Consider the following 15,118-nt stretch of genomic DNA (forward strand, 5'->3'; position numbering starts at 1 on the left):
ATGTTCTTGTCATCGCTAGCTATGGAGAAACCGATTCTAGGAAGAAGAAAAAAAAGGAATATTAGCTGTTATGTAATTTTTACAAGACCACGAATAGTCTTATCGAAACTACATTTTACTAGTACCGCCAACCCAAGCCTAGCCCTTATAATAATTTTATCTCTAGCTTTTACGCAATTCTGACTTGATTGCGATACTCTATACCAGTGCTTCTTAATCTTTTTAGAGATTCCAAACCCCACCAGTTTCATATTCACGGAACCTTTGTTAATAGCTCTTTAGTCCGCACTGACACAATCCCATCCTGAATAATACGAGTCGGGTGTCTGTCTTAACCTGCACCGAACCCCTGAGACTGACTCACCGAACCCCTGTGTTTCGATGATCGAACCCAGGTTAAGAACCACTGCTCTATAACAAAACAGAATTTACGTGCATGTGTTTTTTAAAGAATCGGCTATGGTTAGTATTGATACTAGATAGTACTACTCTACTATCTATCGTTCTGCAAATTACACTAAAATAACCGTGTTTTTCTTAGGTTTTTAATTTTTATTTTTAGAACGACGTTAACTAGTCCTAAACAAATGTTTCTATCGCGAGCCACATATTTCTCTCCCCCACCAGGGGACGTTATCTTATAATCTCCCCTTTCCGTTGGTCCTATTTGTATAGCTGACCTCCCTTGTTTGGACGTCACTTCCCTTTTATTCTAACGCCTGCGATCTCATGTCCGTCTTTTGCTTTCACTTTCACCAATAAAACTAGGACTCCATTCTGTGTATACCCTTATTCCCAGCCGTGATATCCCCTTTCCCTGACCCTGCTTTAGGTTTGTTGCTTTGGTAGGGGGGGGGGGAGAGAAAAACCTAACCAGCTGTAAACATTAAGTCGGAAACAATTTTCGTCGAATCCGTACAGTTCCCAATAAAATACGATTTCTACTCCCCCCCCCCCCCCCCCCCCCCCACCCCCCACATTTTTTTTAAAATTAAATTATTAAAACAGCCCCTATAATTAAAAGGAGAATGTTCCAGAGATCTTGGGAAAAAAATGTAATCGGATTCAGATTTCAGTTCCCGAAGCCGATATCTGTCAAACCGTATTAGTCAAAAGACGTCCATATGACGTCACGTGATTTGTAACGATTTTTTTTTCCATTCATCTATTGGGCTTGTAAGTTTATCGTTCTTTCTCGCGTTAATTCATGTCTGGTTGGCCAGGGAGAGATAAAAGTTTTCGAACTAAATCAATTGTTGTGAACGGGATTACCATTGATAACAAAAAACATGGCGGCTATTTGTTAGTAGATCTAGGTCCCGCTTCAAGATTTCAAAATCATCAAACGTTCCAGAAATGCAACAATTGTAAAAACTTTCAACGCTGTTTTGTTCATATGGATGGGAACAAACACATGTGTATGCATTTTTTAATATAAAAGTTTTGTGGCTGTAAGTATATTGATTTTATTTCTTTTGTTGATAGTTTGTCCAAGGCTAGGGGACATTACTCTGACTCTACTTCTTTGCTACGAGACTCAAGATTCCCAGACCTAGAATCTAGATCTAGATCTAGATTCTAGAATCTACATACTAAGATCTACATTGCTTTAATCCAGTTCTAAGCGTATAAGTTCATGAATTAGAATCTATTAGATCTAGATTCTAGATCTAGTATTTTAGTGATCTAGATAAAATATTAAATTAAAAATAGATCTAGATCTATTAAGAAAAGGATGACTCTCAGTCTCACTCAGCCTACAACTTATTACTTAACTTAATGATCGAGTGGAGATAGATCTAGATTCTAGATCTAGATTTAGATCAGACTAGATTAGAAAGTTAGATTGACCACATTCTCTTGTTTATGTAAAATTTAATTAAATCTAAACATTTTACTATTAGATTTTAAATTTAGATCTAGATTCTAGATCTATCATCTAGCTAGATATAGATCTAGACTTTGACAACAATGTTAATAATAGATCTAGGTCTAGATCTAGCTAGATTACTGAACTAGACTCTAGTACTGATTACTCAGTGATTACTGTTTAATATTTTAGAAGTCTATAAGAAGTAGCTTGTAGATAGATGGCTAGAGATAGAGATAGTAGATCTAGATGCAGATGGTAGTATGGTAGGATCTAGATTTCTAGATTAGATCTAGTTTAGGTAAAACCTACCATAGTTAAGTTTAGTAAAGAGCTAGTAAGACTAACCTGTTTTTAATTTTAAATCGATTTTTTTAGATCTAGAATCTAGACTAGATCTACTCTAGCTATTTACTAGAAGCCAGTAGAGTGAGTAGAGTAGTAGTAGAGTGTTGTGTAGAGTACTGTAGACTATTGTTATTGTAGAGTGTAGGTACTAATAACTAGACTTAAACTAGATTAGACTAGAATCCAGATACATTTAGGGCTTATAGACTTATCAGACTACAGTGTTGCAATTAGTAGATCTAGTAATATATAGATTAAATTTAGTTTGAAATTGTTACAGTAGTGCTACTACTTTTCTAAGTAGTAAGTAGTGTAGACTACTAGAAGAGCAAGATGATAGATCTCCATCAAGCTACAATAGAGTCTTGTTAGTAGTAATAGTACCAAAAGCAGTGTAAGTAGCACAGTAAAAAAAGAGTATTACTAGTCCAACTACTATTGTATTAGGCCTTTTATTTTTAGCAAGTTAAAGTTTGGTTAAGTACTAGTCTTCTAGCAAGTTGCCTTGTAGTAAACTTAGAAACTAGATCATGTGTATAAGTACTATTAGACTTGTAGACTAGATTTGTTAGTCTAGACCAGGGACTATAAATTCTACAATTGATAACTTTCGGCCTTTTAGTATAAGCCTAATTATTAATGAATTACATGGTACAAAAATTAATAAATTGGTCAGAGTCAGTACGGTTACAGTTAGCTGTTAATAGAATAAAGTTTTAGATCTATTGACTACAATTTTTAGTTACAAGTAATGAAAATGAAACTAAATTTTTGTAACAGTTAAGATATGGTTAACTCAGATATTTTAGTTTTTAAGACAAGCTAAGTAGATAGAAAACTGAACCTTTACAATAAATGAAACCTTATATCTATCTCTCTCTCTCTCTCTCTCTCTCTCTCTCTCTCTCTCTCTCTCTCTCTCTCTCTCTCTCTCTCTCTCTCTCTCTCTCTCTCTCTCTCTCTCTCTATATATATATATATATATATATATATATATATATATATATATATATATATATATATATATATATATATATATATATATATATATATATATATATAGATATATATATATATATATATATATAGATATATAGATATATAGATATATATATAGATATATATATTAATATCACATATTAGTTAAATAATTACTTTAATATAATATATGGATAAACTTAATAATTTATTATATTTAAATTCTCTAGGTACTTGGCAAGCAATTTTCTCACACTTTACTGTGGCTATTGGTGCTGATCTTGAACTAAAGGTGAGCTGAATTTTTTTATAATAAGCCATTTTTCAGCTTAAGCCCAAGTTTGAAACCGATTCAGTGTTCTAATTCTTAAAGAATATGTTGCTACTAAGATTATTTACTGTAAGTATTAATATGTATGGTTTGATAGTGGGACTGTCAGACAGTAGCTTTCACATTTCTATCCTAAAAGATAAGAGTTCAGATCCCTGGCTTTAGTCCTGGTATGATGTCCTAAGTCTCATGAGTACCAGCTCTCATGAGTACCTGGCTCAAGATAGGGAAACTAAAGGTGGCTGGGTATATACCTCTGAACACTCTAATTTTACATGCAAATGTCACAGAAACAGGTGAATTTTAATTCATCTGCTATATTGCCTGTCTGTTTTAATCAATGATTAATTTTTTCATATTACTGAAAGTTGTTAAAAATATTATTTATTTAATTTCTAGGTAAATGGAACAGCATGGATGTGGATTTTTAGACACAAGGAAGCTGAATTTAACTTTTAATGAAGAATTTAAATGATAATTGTCCATGAAAACTAATATTAATCATATACATTGTAATGCTGTATTGATGCATCTTCTGTTTTAAGTAATTAAAAAACCATCCATTTATGACATTCTTTTCAATTTTAAAACTGTAGTTCTGTTTTGTTATTTGAAAACAATGATGAAAGTATACTGAACTGCCATTGAGATATTTATATAAATGCTATTGTTTATAGTTTAATTCTTTCAGAAGCAACTATATTGACATCAAAACTGAATCTTCATTGTACATTAAGTATAAAAGCTTACCCGCAAACCAGTCCATGTCAATAATTTATTGACATCCAAACATTAAATTTTTTTAAAGGTGATTTTTCTTAAATAAAACAGACTACTTTCATATGGGATAAGAAACATTTAATTTTGAAATTGATTGGTTTATTAAATTTTAATGGAGCTGAAACTAAAACACTGGGTACAAATTTATTATTACTTTGTTTCTCAGAAAATTGCAAATTTTGAACATAAGAACTGTGGGAAGTAGGCAATGATGTTAAAATATCTGTTGAAACTTGAAGAAATTGTGGAAGGTTTAGAGATAGAAAACAACATTTCAGAAGATGATGTTTGAAATAATGGTAAAATATCTTTAGCAATTGTCACTGAATAAATATTTTCATTAGACAAATCACATTTAGGTATAGAAAAATAAGGTACGTCTTCAGAGTTTCTTATCAGCAAAGATCCTAAGTGATTCTCTTTGTTATCATCAGTCAAACGACAAGCCAATTCTGGAAAATTCATTGGGTTCTTTGCCTGGGCAGCTAAATATATTTAAATTAAGTTCATGCAAGGCTTTAGAAACATCAATTCTCTATATAGATTGATATTGAACATACTCTAGTCTACCTGTCTTAAAATAAATAGCCTATTTATTAGGCCTAATTTTAGTAATTAATTCCACTCAACTACACTGTAAAATAAAATAATCTAGATCTAGAATCTAGATCTCAATACTACTCTTGGGTCTATAAATTAAAAATAAATCCTGTATGTCGTATGTTACTGTCTAAGTCGGAATTTTCAAGAGGGCTTTTTCTTTTAAGTCATAGATCTAGATCTAGAATCTATATATAGAATTTTAGATCTAGGCTATATATATATATATATATATATATATATATATATATATATATATATATATATATATAAAATTTAGGCTTGATTTCAGATTGACGATTGAAATCTTTTAGGCCTATAAATCTCATATTTTATATAAATGTATTATTATTATACAGGGTGTATTCTAGATCTATATAAAATATAATATATTTGTGTGTGTGTTATTTTAAACTTAATTTACTTAAATCAACTCATTGTCGGAGTTTTATTCCAAAAGCGAAAGTAGATTTCATAACTTAAAAAAAAAAATAATAAAAATATTCACATTTGGTTTGAAAAACAACAAAAACGCTAGCTGGCAACTACCGGAGCGAGAACTTGGTAAGCTACTTTAACAACTTACAAGCCCAATTGTCGTTACAACCTAATTAAAACATTTTAGTGTAACATTAGGATCCCACATAAAAATATATTTTACAGACACTATGAAACGAAAGATGTGGCGATGAAAAACTTAAACGATTTTTGTTTACGAAACAATGTAAAGTGTAAGAAATACACTAATTATTGTAAATGGTCACCGAAAGATGGCTAAAGGGGCCATGGATTTAATACAATCTAACCTAAATGAAGAACATATACTAAAAAAAATCAATAAAAATTATATTTATAACTAAATAGGTCTAAAAAAAAAGATATCACCATTCAGTTATAAAGTAGTTATAATAATGAGCCTACTAATTAAACAAGTAGGTTGTTTCTCTTCTCACCTCTATAGTAGCATATCTGAGTATATACGATCATATATAAGTCGTCAGGCCCGACAGTCGGTCGGGTGTCACCTGGTAACTAAGGGTATCAACCCCCCTTCCATCTCCTCCTCCCACACCACCCCCACCCCCAAACAAAAAAAAAGTGCATTGTCGGTTTGGTGTCACCCCCTCTCTCCCAACCATTTTTATTAATTGAACTTTTTATAGTAACGTTCCTGAAAGAATTTTCGAGTTGGTGTCATCCGGTACGGGGACCCCACTCACCCTCTCCCCCCCCCCCCCCTTCTGTAACTCATAGCTTCAAACAGGTCTAACAGCACTAATACCATTGACATTATAACATGACGACTCTTGTTTTCAATCCTAGGTCTCCCAGTGACGCAGAGTTTTGTCGGCTGCTTGCGTAACGTGTACGTTGATGACGTGTCTGTCCTGTACGAGCTGTCCCAGGCCAACCCCAAGTGTCGGTACAATGGCGGCAGACAGCCACAGTTCGGGTGTGAGGAGGTCACGGAGATTCCCATCTCGTTCCCGAGGTAAGAGACGCGTAGGTCCAAAATGTACAAAGGCATGTTTTCATATAAAGTACTGTAGGCCCTAACTTACAAAAAAAAAAAAAAAAAAAATTGAGGGGGGGGGGGGCTGTTACTTGTGTTACTTGATGTTATCTCATGTACCGGGTTGTCTCATGTACCGGGTTGCCTGATGTACCGGGTTGTCTCATGTACCGGGGTTGTCTGATGTACCGTTTTGTCTAATGTTGTCTCATGTACCTGGTTGTCTGATGTTGTCTCATGTACCGGGTTTTCTAATGTTGTCTGATGTACTGGGTTGTCTGATGTTGTCTCATGTACCGGGTTGTCTCATGTACCGGGTTGCCTGATGTTGTCTCATGTACCGGGTTGTCTGATGTTGTCTCATGTACCGGGTTGTCTCATGTACCGGGTTGCCTGATGTACCGGGTTGTTGCAGGTCCTCCTCAATGCTGCAATGGATGACGGGAGAGAGAGAACAGAACTTGAGCGTGGAGTTTAAGCTCCGAACGTTCCACAACACGGCCATCGTGCTCTTTGTTGAGCTCATGTCTCGCAAAGAATCGGGAGTCGGCTTTGATTTTGGCACTATTGAGGTGAACTATTTTCTTTTTTATAAGCTCTTACTTGCTTTGCAATGTCTGTCTGTCAGTTTGTCTGTAGGATTGTGTCAAGCCATGTAAATCAATTTTGATAATTTTTTTAGTGCAGTGATTGCATTCGAACTTATCCAGATACATTATTCTCTGAAGACAACGCTAAAATATAAATTACGAGCCGGCCCGCGGCATAACATACGCCGCTATTTAGTTGTTGTTTTTTTTTCTACTTTTCAGTAATTCATAATTTGTGAATTCGACAGTACCAACGCTGACACTGAAAATATTTCTTTAAAACACTATAAGTAGCTCGTTAAGGGCCATACCCCCCCCCCCCCCCCCCCCCCCCAACGTTTAAAATCGTTTCAAACTAAATTATCTGCCCCTAATAGCCGTCACTAAACCCGACTCCACGAAGGTAAACATAGCGTGAACCACAGCTCACTAAGACCATGTAGGGGTGGGGATGGTAGGGAGCGCGTTTACAGCTTGTTTTCTAGCGTCTCCCAGAAGAGAATTATATATATAGATCATTTTTTTTTTGGTTTATCTAAATATTAAATCTGCCATTAACAATTCACGTGAACATGGTCAATAATAAAAGGGGAGATAATAAGATAAATTAGTAGCGAGTTTTACTCGATCAGTCATAAGAGCTGGGGTCACTGATGTTTTGTATCTGAGAACCGGCTAAGGGCAGATAATTTGTGTGTGTGTAAAACAATTGTGTGCGTGTGTTTGCAGGAGGGAGGTGAGTTACCTATTATACATTTTTGGTTATTGTTCATATACGTCTAAGTGTTACAATTTGTGGTTATCATCTAGAAATTGAATCAGAATTTTACCTCCATACCCACCCACTATCGTCATTTGAAATAGCGTAACGAAATAGTTATGTTCAAAGACAATCAATTTCTTGATTGTACATGACGCTAAGAAATACATAGAAAATGCGTCATTTGCCATTCTTCACAATTGTCAACACTCTTCGACCAGTTACTTCCCATTTATAACAGGGATAATACTAAGGGAAACAACTTATAACTACGCTCCCAAAAGTCGATCGAAATAAAAAGAAATTTACCCGCAACAGAACTAATGAGATTTTTTAGTAATTATGTTACTAACAATTAATATTCTTTAAAAATTAAATGAATGCTTTATTAACTTAACACAGTATTGAATTTAGATTAATCATTGGATTTCAGTTTAAATAGAAAACTGTTAACTATACTAAAAGCTAATTGGAAACTTCTCAAAACTCAAATTAAAATGTCTAGTCTATATCAGGGATCGTCAACCGTTTTAGGTGAAAGAGCCAGAAATTATAGGTACATGGAAAGGTAAAGATAACTATCACATAGACATAACAATAACTGACAAACTAAAAATTTATGGAATAACCTATACTAGCGATCCCACAATAAACGACCAAGAAACCTAGACCACACTGAAAAATAAAATAAATCACAATCTGGAAAAATACCAATACTGCAATACAACCATTTTTGCCAGAGCTGCATTAGTAAACAGATATATCATTCCAAAAATAATTTTCGTAGCGACGAACTCTACAATACCCAACTCATTTATTAAAAAAACAAACAAGCACATTAGAGAGTTCATTTTCAAAAATACGATTAGAAACATTAGCCACAAAACCTTAATACAAAATAAATTAAATGGAGGTATAGGGCTACACGACATTCAAACTAAAATAAACACCTTCCGATTAAAACACCTGGATAGAATAAGGATAGAACCACATTATCATCCATTAGCACAATACTACATTGGGTTAAACATAAAGAGCATTTTAAAATTAAACATCATAACACCACACTATGGGGGAAATGACATAGGCAGCTTTTATAAAGAAACGCTAGCAACATTCCAAGGAAACAAAAGCATTATTGGGGAAGACACACAAAAAATATACGACATCCTAATCAAACAACAAGCGACACCCTTATACACGAGAATTAGTTGGGCCAGGGAACACAATATAATAGACATTAAAGATACATTTAGAAACCTACATAATAAACGCATTACACCAAAAGAAAGGGAAATAGCATACAGACTGATTTTTAACACAACTCCAGTTTCACGAAATACAAAGTCAAATCAAAATGTTAAAATAACATGTCAAACGTGTAAACAAAATATACAAGAAACTGAGAAACACATTTATTTAGATTGTATATTAGTACAGAAAACAAAGCAAACACTTGCGAAAATATTAAACACCACCAATCAAACAGCCACAACAAATAAAGCAATCACACTTAATTTAATTAACACGACTAGACAAAGAACAGAAGACGAAAACAGACTAGTAGCAATGGCTATTTATAGATCGACTATATGGCAAATTAGGAATAAAGTCAGATATTTTTTCACAAAATACACGGACATCGAGTTAAAAGAAATATTTCAAGCAAAGCTAAGACATAGACTGGGAACTCTCACTTAACTGAGAAAAAAAAAAGAAATATACAGGAAAGAAATAAATAAAGTATTAATTTTAATTTAGACAGTCTCAAGCCAAACATCACTCGATCAGCCCCCAAGTAAATTAACATTAGAACAGTCTTCTGTTTCCCGGGTTTTAAAATGCACAACCTGAATGGTAGAAAGAGATACCCACCTCAACCCCCCCCCCAACACACACACATTCCCCCCCCCCCCCCCCCCCCCCCCCCACTCAACCAGACTGGCGGACAATTCAAGGTAGCGTGCCTTCATTGCGAAGGGTCAATTTTATGTCATGGAAAGTTTTGGAATGATAGATCAGTACGTGATTACAGAGACCCTTCTCCCACAGTCGTTTCTATTTCTGTCCATGGGTGGCTACAGTGTGAACTGTTGACTCCGCAGCACACTAAACTAAGCAGTGAAGAGAAACCTAGTTTGCACACCTTATTTTATTCTAGTTCTTATGCCATTTTATTTTTTTCCCTTTGATTATTATATATGCAATTGATGTTCATTGTTCATGTCTTTGATGCTATGCAAAATCTATCAAATATATTATTATTACTGATTTAAATGTTTAAAACAATTGAATTAATAAAAATAAAAATAAAAAAAAAATCTACCCCCTCCTCTCTCCCCCTCTATCCACTTTACCCCCAGACATGATAACCCCACAATCCCTTTAACTGTTCCAACGACCCCACCACCCACCGCAACATCAATATCCAGAACTTATTTAAAGTTCTAAATCTTGTCTCTTTCCCCTCATCTTTCACACTGCAACCTTTTGAAAACTCAATGCGACCACTACAACACCCTTTCAACTAGTCAACTTAAGTTGTTTCCCTACATAGAAAATGCTTCACTGTCCCATTGACCCTCTCTGAAAAATTTCCTTTCCTCTCCCCACCCAGACTTCTGACACTTTCATTTGACCTTCACCCCTTTTACTGTCATCCTTTGCAATTTTCTTTTTATAATCAAATACATGACATCATGTAAATATTCATTATGTACATTTGCAAAACCTTTCGTTTTCATTTGGTGTTCAAAATTATGTTTAAAAATTTGATGTTGATGTACTTGTTTTAATTGCAAATAAATAAAAAAAAATTAAAAAAGTCTAGTGACAAAAAATTACAATTTACAAAATCTCCCAGGTTTTAAAGAGCCACTACCAATTTTGTTACAATATTATGGTATTTAATTAGGATTAGGAAAATACTTTTTTTTTCGTTAAAAAAATAAATGTTTTTTCGTTAACGGAAGAGTTTGGTTGGAGATAAGTTTTCATTTTAATTTGAGATTAAGGACACATTTGTAAAGCATAGAAGTCGTCACTCCAGAAATAGTGCAGTAAAATGTGACATTACATTTGTAAACATCACGTTTAAATACGATTAGATAATGGCACTGATTGTCACCCTCCTAACAGAATTCAAGCAGTCTAGATCTATTTCACTATAATGCTTTCATTAAGTTCTATATGTTGAATCTATCACATTTTTTTTCATAACATATTTATTATCTTGCCTTTTATTATTTTGTTATTATTTCTTTGCTTTTTTGTCCCATCAGCTGTGGATAGTGGACAAAATGGCCGTGGTCCAGTTCATCCCATCATCACGTGACACAATGAGCCATGAGAACATCACACAACCCACCATCATCAGTGATGGACAAGTGCATGAAATTATGGTCACTTTGACCAACAGGTAGGCTCAACCCAATAGGGATTAGTACATTAGCTGTTTGTAGCTTTAGCATGGTAGCAGAGGCGTATCCAGGTTTTCGTTGTAGGGGGAGCAAAAAGAGAAAAAAAAGGCGCTGAATTTGTAACACGCTCTATATACGTGTATTATATATATATATATATATATATATATATATATATATATATATATATATATATATATATATATATATATATATATATATATATTTAATTACTAGCTGTATGTCATTACTTTGCTATAATGTAAAATAAATTGAAAGTAGCACTCTGAAGAATAAGCAAAAACACACAATGTAGGCCGACAAAACAAAAATTGTATCAATCTAAAATTATATATATATATATATATATATATATATATATATATATATATATATATATATATATATATATATATATATATATATATATATATATATATATATATATATATATATATATATATATATATATATATATACACTACAACCAAAAACAATGAATGTAACACAAAATGTTTTATAATTCTTGTAAAAAAATTTTATTACATAATAATTCCTGGGAAATTATTTAAGACAATTGAAATAGGGGAAATAATCACTCTTTTAATATCAATATGTATATATCTACACATTTAATTATAAATGTCAAAACAAATAAATAATTACTTTAGAATATAATGAAATTGTTTAACACTATTCGTGTTTACAAAATGTTTTTGTCTATAATCAGAATTTAATATATCGTCATCATAAATGCTAAAAAATTACAGCATAATGAAAGTTTTTAAAATCAGAGTTGGTATAAAACCACGCTTTTCGATATGATAGCAAAACATTCGGAATAACAACTTACATTTAACTAAATATCTGTCTTTAAGTTCAGACCATATATTTTAATTAACTACTGCTTCTTTGTGTTCTTTAAAGATCATTTTTTAACATAGTGATAGGTATGGGTTAGATCACTGTATTGATCACAAACATTTTTACTGGTAATTGCAAAAACAATATTCATAGAGTTTTATGTTTAAAAAGCTATTTTTCTGGCGGCATGGTACTTAGGTACATCTTTACGCGTTTTTCTACATGTACTTAACAGATCAGTTCGGGGTGGGTGGGTGGGTGGTGGTTTAAATGTCCCCACCACTACGCAGTTTGCTCATAAGTAAATTTAAATAGAGGTGCCACATCAGTTGTATTTGTTTCTGTATTGCAATTTTTTAAAAATTAATCACACGATTAAAACTGTATATATAAAGTAATTATGTGTGAAGTTTTATGTATAACATTTTCTAATTCAATTATTCGTAAGCAAATACATTATACAGTTGCTTTAAACTTAACACCCCTCTTGCCAAGTGGTACTACCGTAGAGGTTTTTTAAACATTGCAATGCATCATAATGGTTATTTTAAGAATGGCAAACTGATGCAGCTGTTAATATGTGTTGTAAACGTAGACACTACTAACTAGACTAGTACAATAATGCTTAATTGCTGCATGAAAAGAAATCTTGTGATTTACATAGATGTGCCGACCAAAATTAGTTATTTAACAAATTTCATTGTTTAAAACTTTGAGTTTTAAAAGTTTCCAAAAAGGCGCCACTTTGCTGAAAATGGCCGCTCCCCCTGCTCCCCCCCCCCCCCCTGCGTACGCTACTGCATGGTAGTCAAACTGTTGGGAATGGGAAGATAATAACCAATGGGAGATAACTCCTCATCTTCTCTTAGTATTGGTCAAGAGAAAAATACATATAAAGACTGTATAGAAGAAAAATACAGTATGTCCACTTTTTGTGAAATCAATGTACATTTTTACTTATATTGGCAATAACAGAAAATACCAGACATTTGTGTTAGATATCAGAAAAATATAATGCAAATATATTTTGAGAGTTATACATAATATTAAATTTTTTGCACTATTTTAATATGAGAATGTGATTTATAAACTAATTTTTCTTGAGTTTTAGCTTTTTGGACATACTGCATTTGTTTCTCAGTGCATTCAATATATATTCATATAGATATATAACTTTCAGGGATAGAAATGGAAGGCAGTAGTTAAGTATAAAATATAGATCTATTATTTCTCATCACTTATCAATTTGTTTTGGTTTCATTTGTTTTGCAGCAAAGTAACACTGAAGGTTGATGGGAACTCCATCAGTTCTAGAAGGTACTCAAAGCCATTAGAACACAGAGGCACAATTGTGCTGGGCTACAGTCTAAGGCCAGTAGAGAGTAAGTTCATACAATAGCAGTCTAAGGCCAGTAAGTTCATACAATAGCAGTCTAAGGCCAGTAAGTTCATACAATAGCAGTCTAAGGCCAGTAGAGAGTAAGTTCATACAATAGCAGTCTAAGGCCAGTAGAGAGTAAGTTCACCCAATAGCATTGTCTAAGGCCAGTAGAGAGTAAGTTCATACAATAGCAGTCTAAGGCCAGTAGAGAGTAAGTTCACCCAATAGCATTGTCTAAGGCCAGTAAGTTCACACAATAGCAGGGTCTAAGACCAGTAAGTTCACATAATAGCAGGGTCTAAGACCAGTAGAGAGTAAGTTCACCCAATAGCATTGTCTAAGGCCAGTAAGTTCACACAATAGCAGGGTCTAAGACCAGTAAGTTCACATAATAGCAGGGTCTAAGACCAGTAAGTTCACACAATAGCAGGGTCTAAGGCCAGTAAGTTCACACAATAGCAGGGTCTAAGACCAGTAAGTTCACATAATAGCAGGGTCTAAGACCAGTAAGTTCACACAATAGCAGGGTCTAAGGCCAGTAGAGAGTAAGTTCACACAATAGCAGGGTCTAAGTCCAGTAAGTTCACACAATAGCAGGGTCTAAGGCCAGTAAGTTCACACAATAGCAGGGTCTAAGGCCAGTAAGTTCACACAATAGCAGGGTCTAAAGCCAGTACAGAGTAATTTCATACAATAGCAGTCTAGGGTTAAAAAATTAAAGAAAATAGATACCAAAATTTTGCTAAAATGAACAAAAGTTTTATTTTAAAATGTCATTTTAAAAAACTAGAATAAGAGTTTTTTTTCCTTTTGACAGGAATAAAACAAATGTTTATTAAATCTATCAAATTACCTTAAAACATATCAAATAACAAATTAATAGGCCTACATAGTATCAAATAACTTGTCTTTTCAGGGCAGCATGGTTTTGTTGGCTGCATGCACAGAATTAAAATACAAGGTCAGCGACTAGATCCAATACGCCTGATGTCTTCCTCAGCTGCTATAGGCCTCTTGCTGGATGGGTGAGTTTGTGTTTACATCAACCTAAAGAAAAATCTGCATATTCTTGCACTGGTATAAGCTATTCTCACAATTTTATCCTTGCTATTCTCACATTTATGCAACAGATTATCATATTTTCTGTACATGCTCTCTGGTATATACTAAAGTAAAACTTTAATGTGTTTAGTATAATATATTTACTACATTTCAGTTTTTATTCCTATATCAGGCACAATATGCTTAAATTTGTTAAATAAACTGTTTGTGATCAGAAATTTTTTTCCAACATTGATTCTTTTAGATGTAGAATTAAAAATGAAACAGCTTGATTACAATCAAGATAAATCTTGCAGGTGTCAGTTGACTGACCACTGTTCTAACAACAACATATGTGAACATAACTCTGTATGTCTGTCCGACTGGGATGGCACACACTGCATATGTCCAGGGGACCATTACGTAGGGAAAGCCTGCCATTTCTGTAAGATAACACACATTTTTTGTTTTAAAATATTGCAAAAAAACTATATTTGGATTAAAATTAATATAATGTTGACTAGTAATTAGTAATATTTTTTTAGGAATTTATTTTAAAGTTTAAAAAATACTATTTAAAACTTTAAACTTTGTATCATGTTATTACATTTTAAAATAATTACAAAGTTTTTACACTTACATA

The 15,118-nt window shown here is 33.2% G+C and overlaps 1 protein-coding gene and 2 long non-coding RNA genes across 3 annotated transcripts in view; all 3 read left to right on the forward strand.

The window, feature by feature from the left end:
• Positions 1–11,192, forward strand: part of LOC131935766 (axotactin-like) — a 110,968-nt gene extending 99,776 nt beyond the window's left edge. The window contains exons 10-12 of the mRNA XM_059292411.1: positions 6,231–6,399; positions 6,836–6,992; positions 11,052–11,192. Coding sequence (XP_059148394.1) covers positions 6,231–6,399; positions 6,836–6,992; positions 11,052–11,192 — 467 coding nt within the window. The remainder of the gene's footprint in view (positions 1–6,230; positions 6,400–6,835; positions 6,993–11,051) is intronic.
• LOC131935762 (uncharacterized) lies at positions 1,282–4,052 on the forward strand. The gene is made up of 3 exons (XR_009385975.1): positions 1,282–1,451; positions 3,427–3,488; positions 3,927–4,052. It is a non-coding gene; the product is annotated as an uncharacterized LOC131935762 (long non-coding RNA).
• A 2,130-nt stretch (positions 11,193–13,322) lies between the features above and the next one.
• LOC131935763 (uncharacterized) lies at positions 13,323–14,920 on the forward strand. The gene is made up of 3 exons (XR_009385976.1): positions 13,323–13,435; positions 14,351–14,459; positions 14,793–14,920. It is a non-coding gene; the product is annotated as an uncharacterized LOC131935763 (long non-coding RNA).
• The last annotated feature ends 198 nt before the right edge of the window (positions 14,921–15,118 follow it).

This window comes from Physella acuta, unplaced genomic scaffold (assembly GCF_028476545.2).
Source record: "Physella acuta isolate Inbredline_101_S28 unplaced genomic scaffold, ASM2847654v3 ptg000157l, whole genome shotgun sequence".
Lineage (NCBI taxonomy): Eukaryota > Metazoa > Mollusca > Gastropoda > Physidae > Physella > Physella acuta.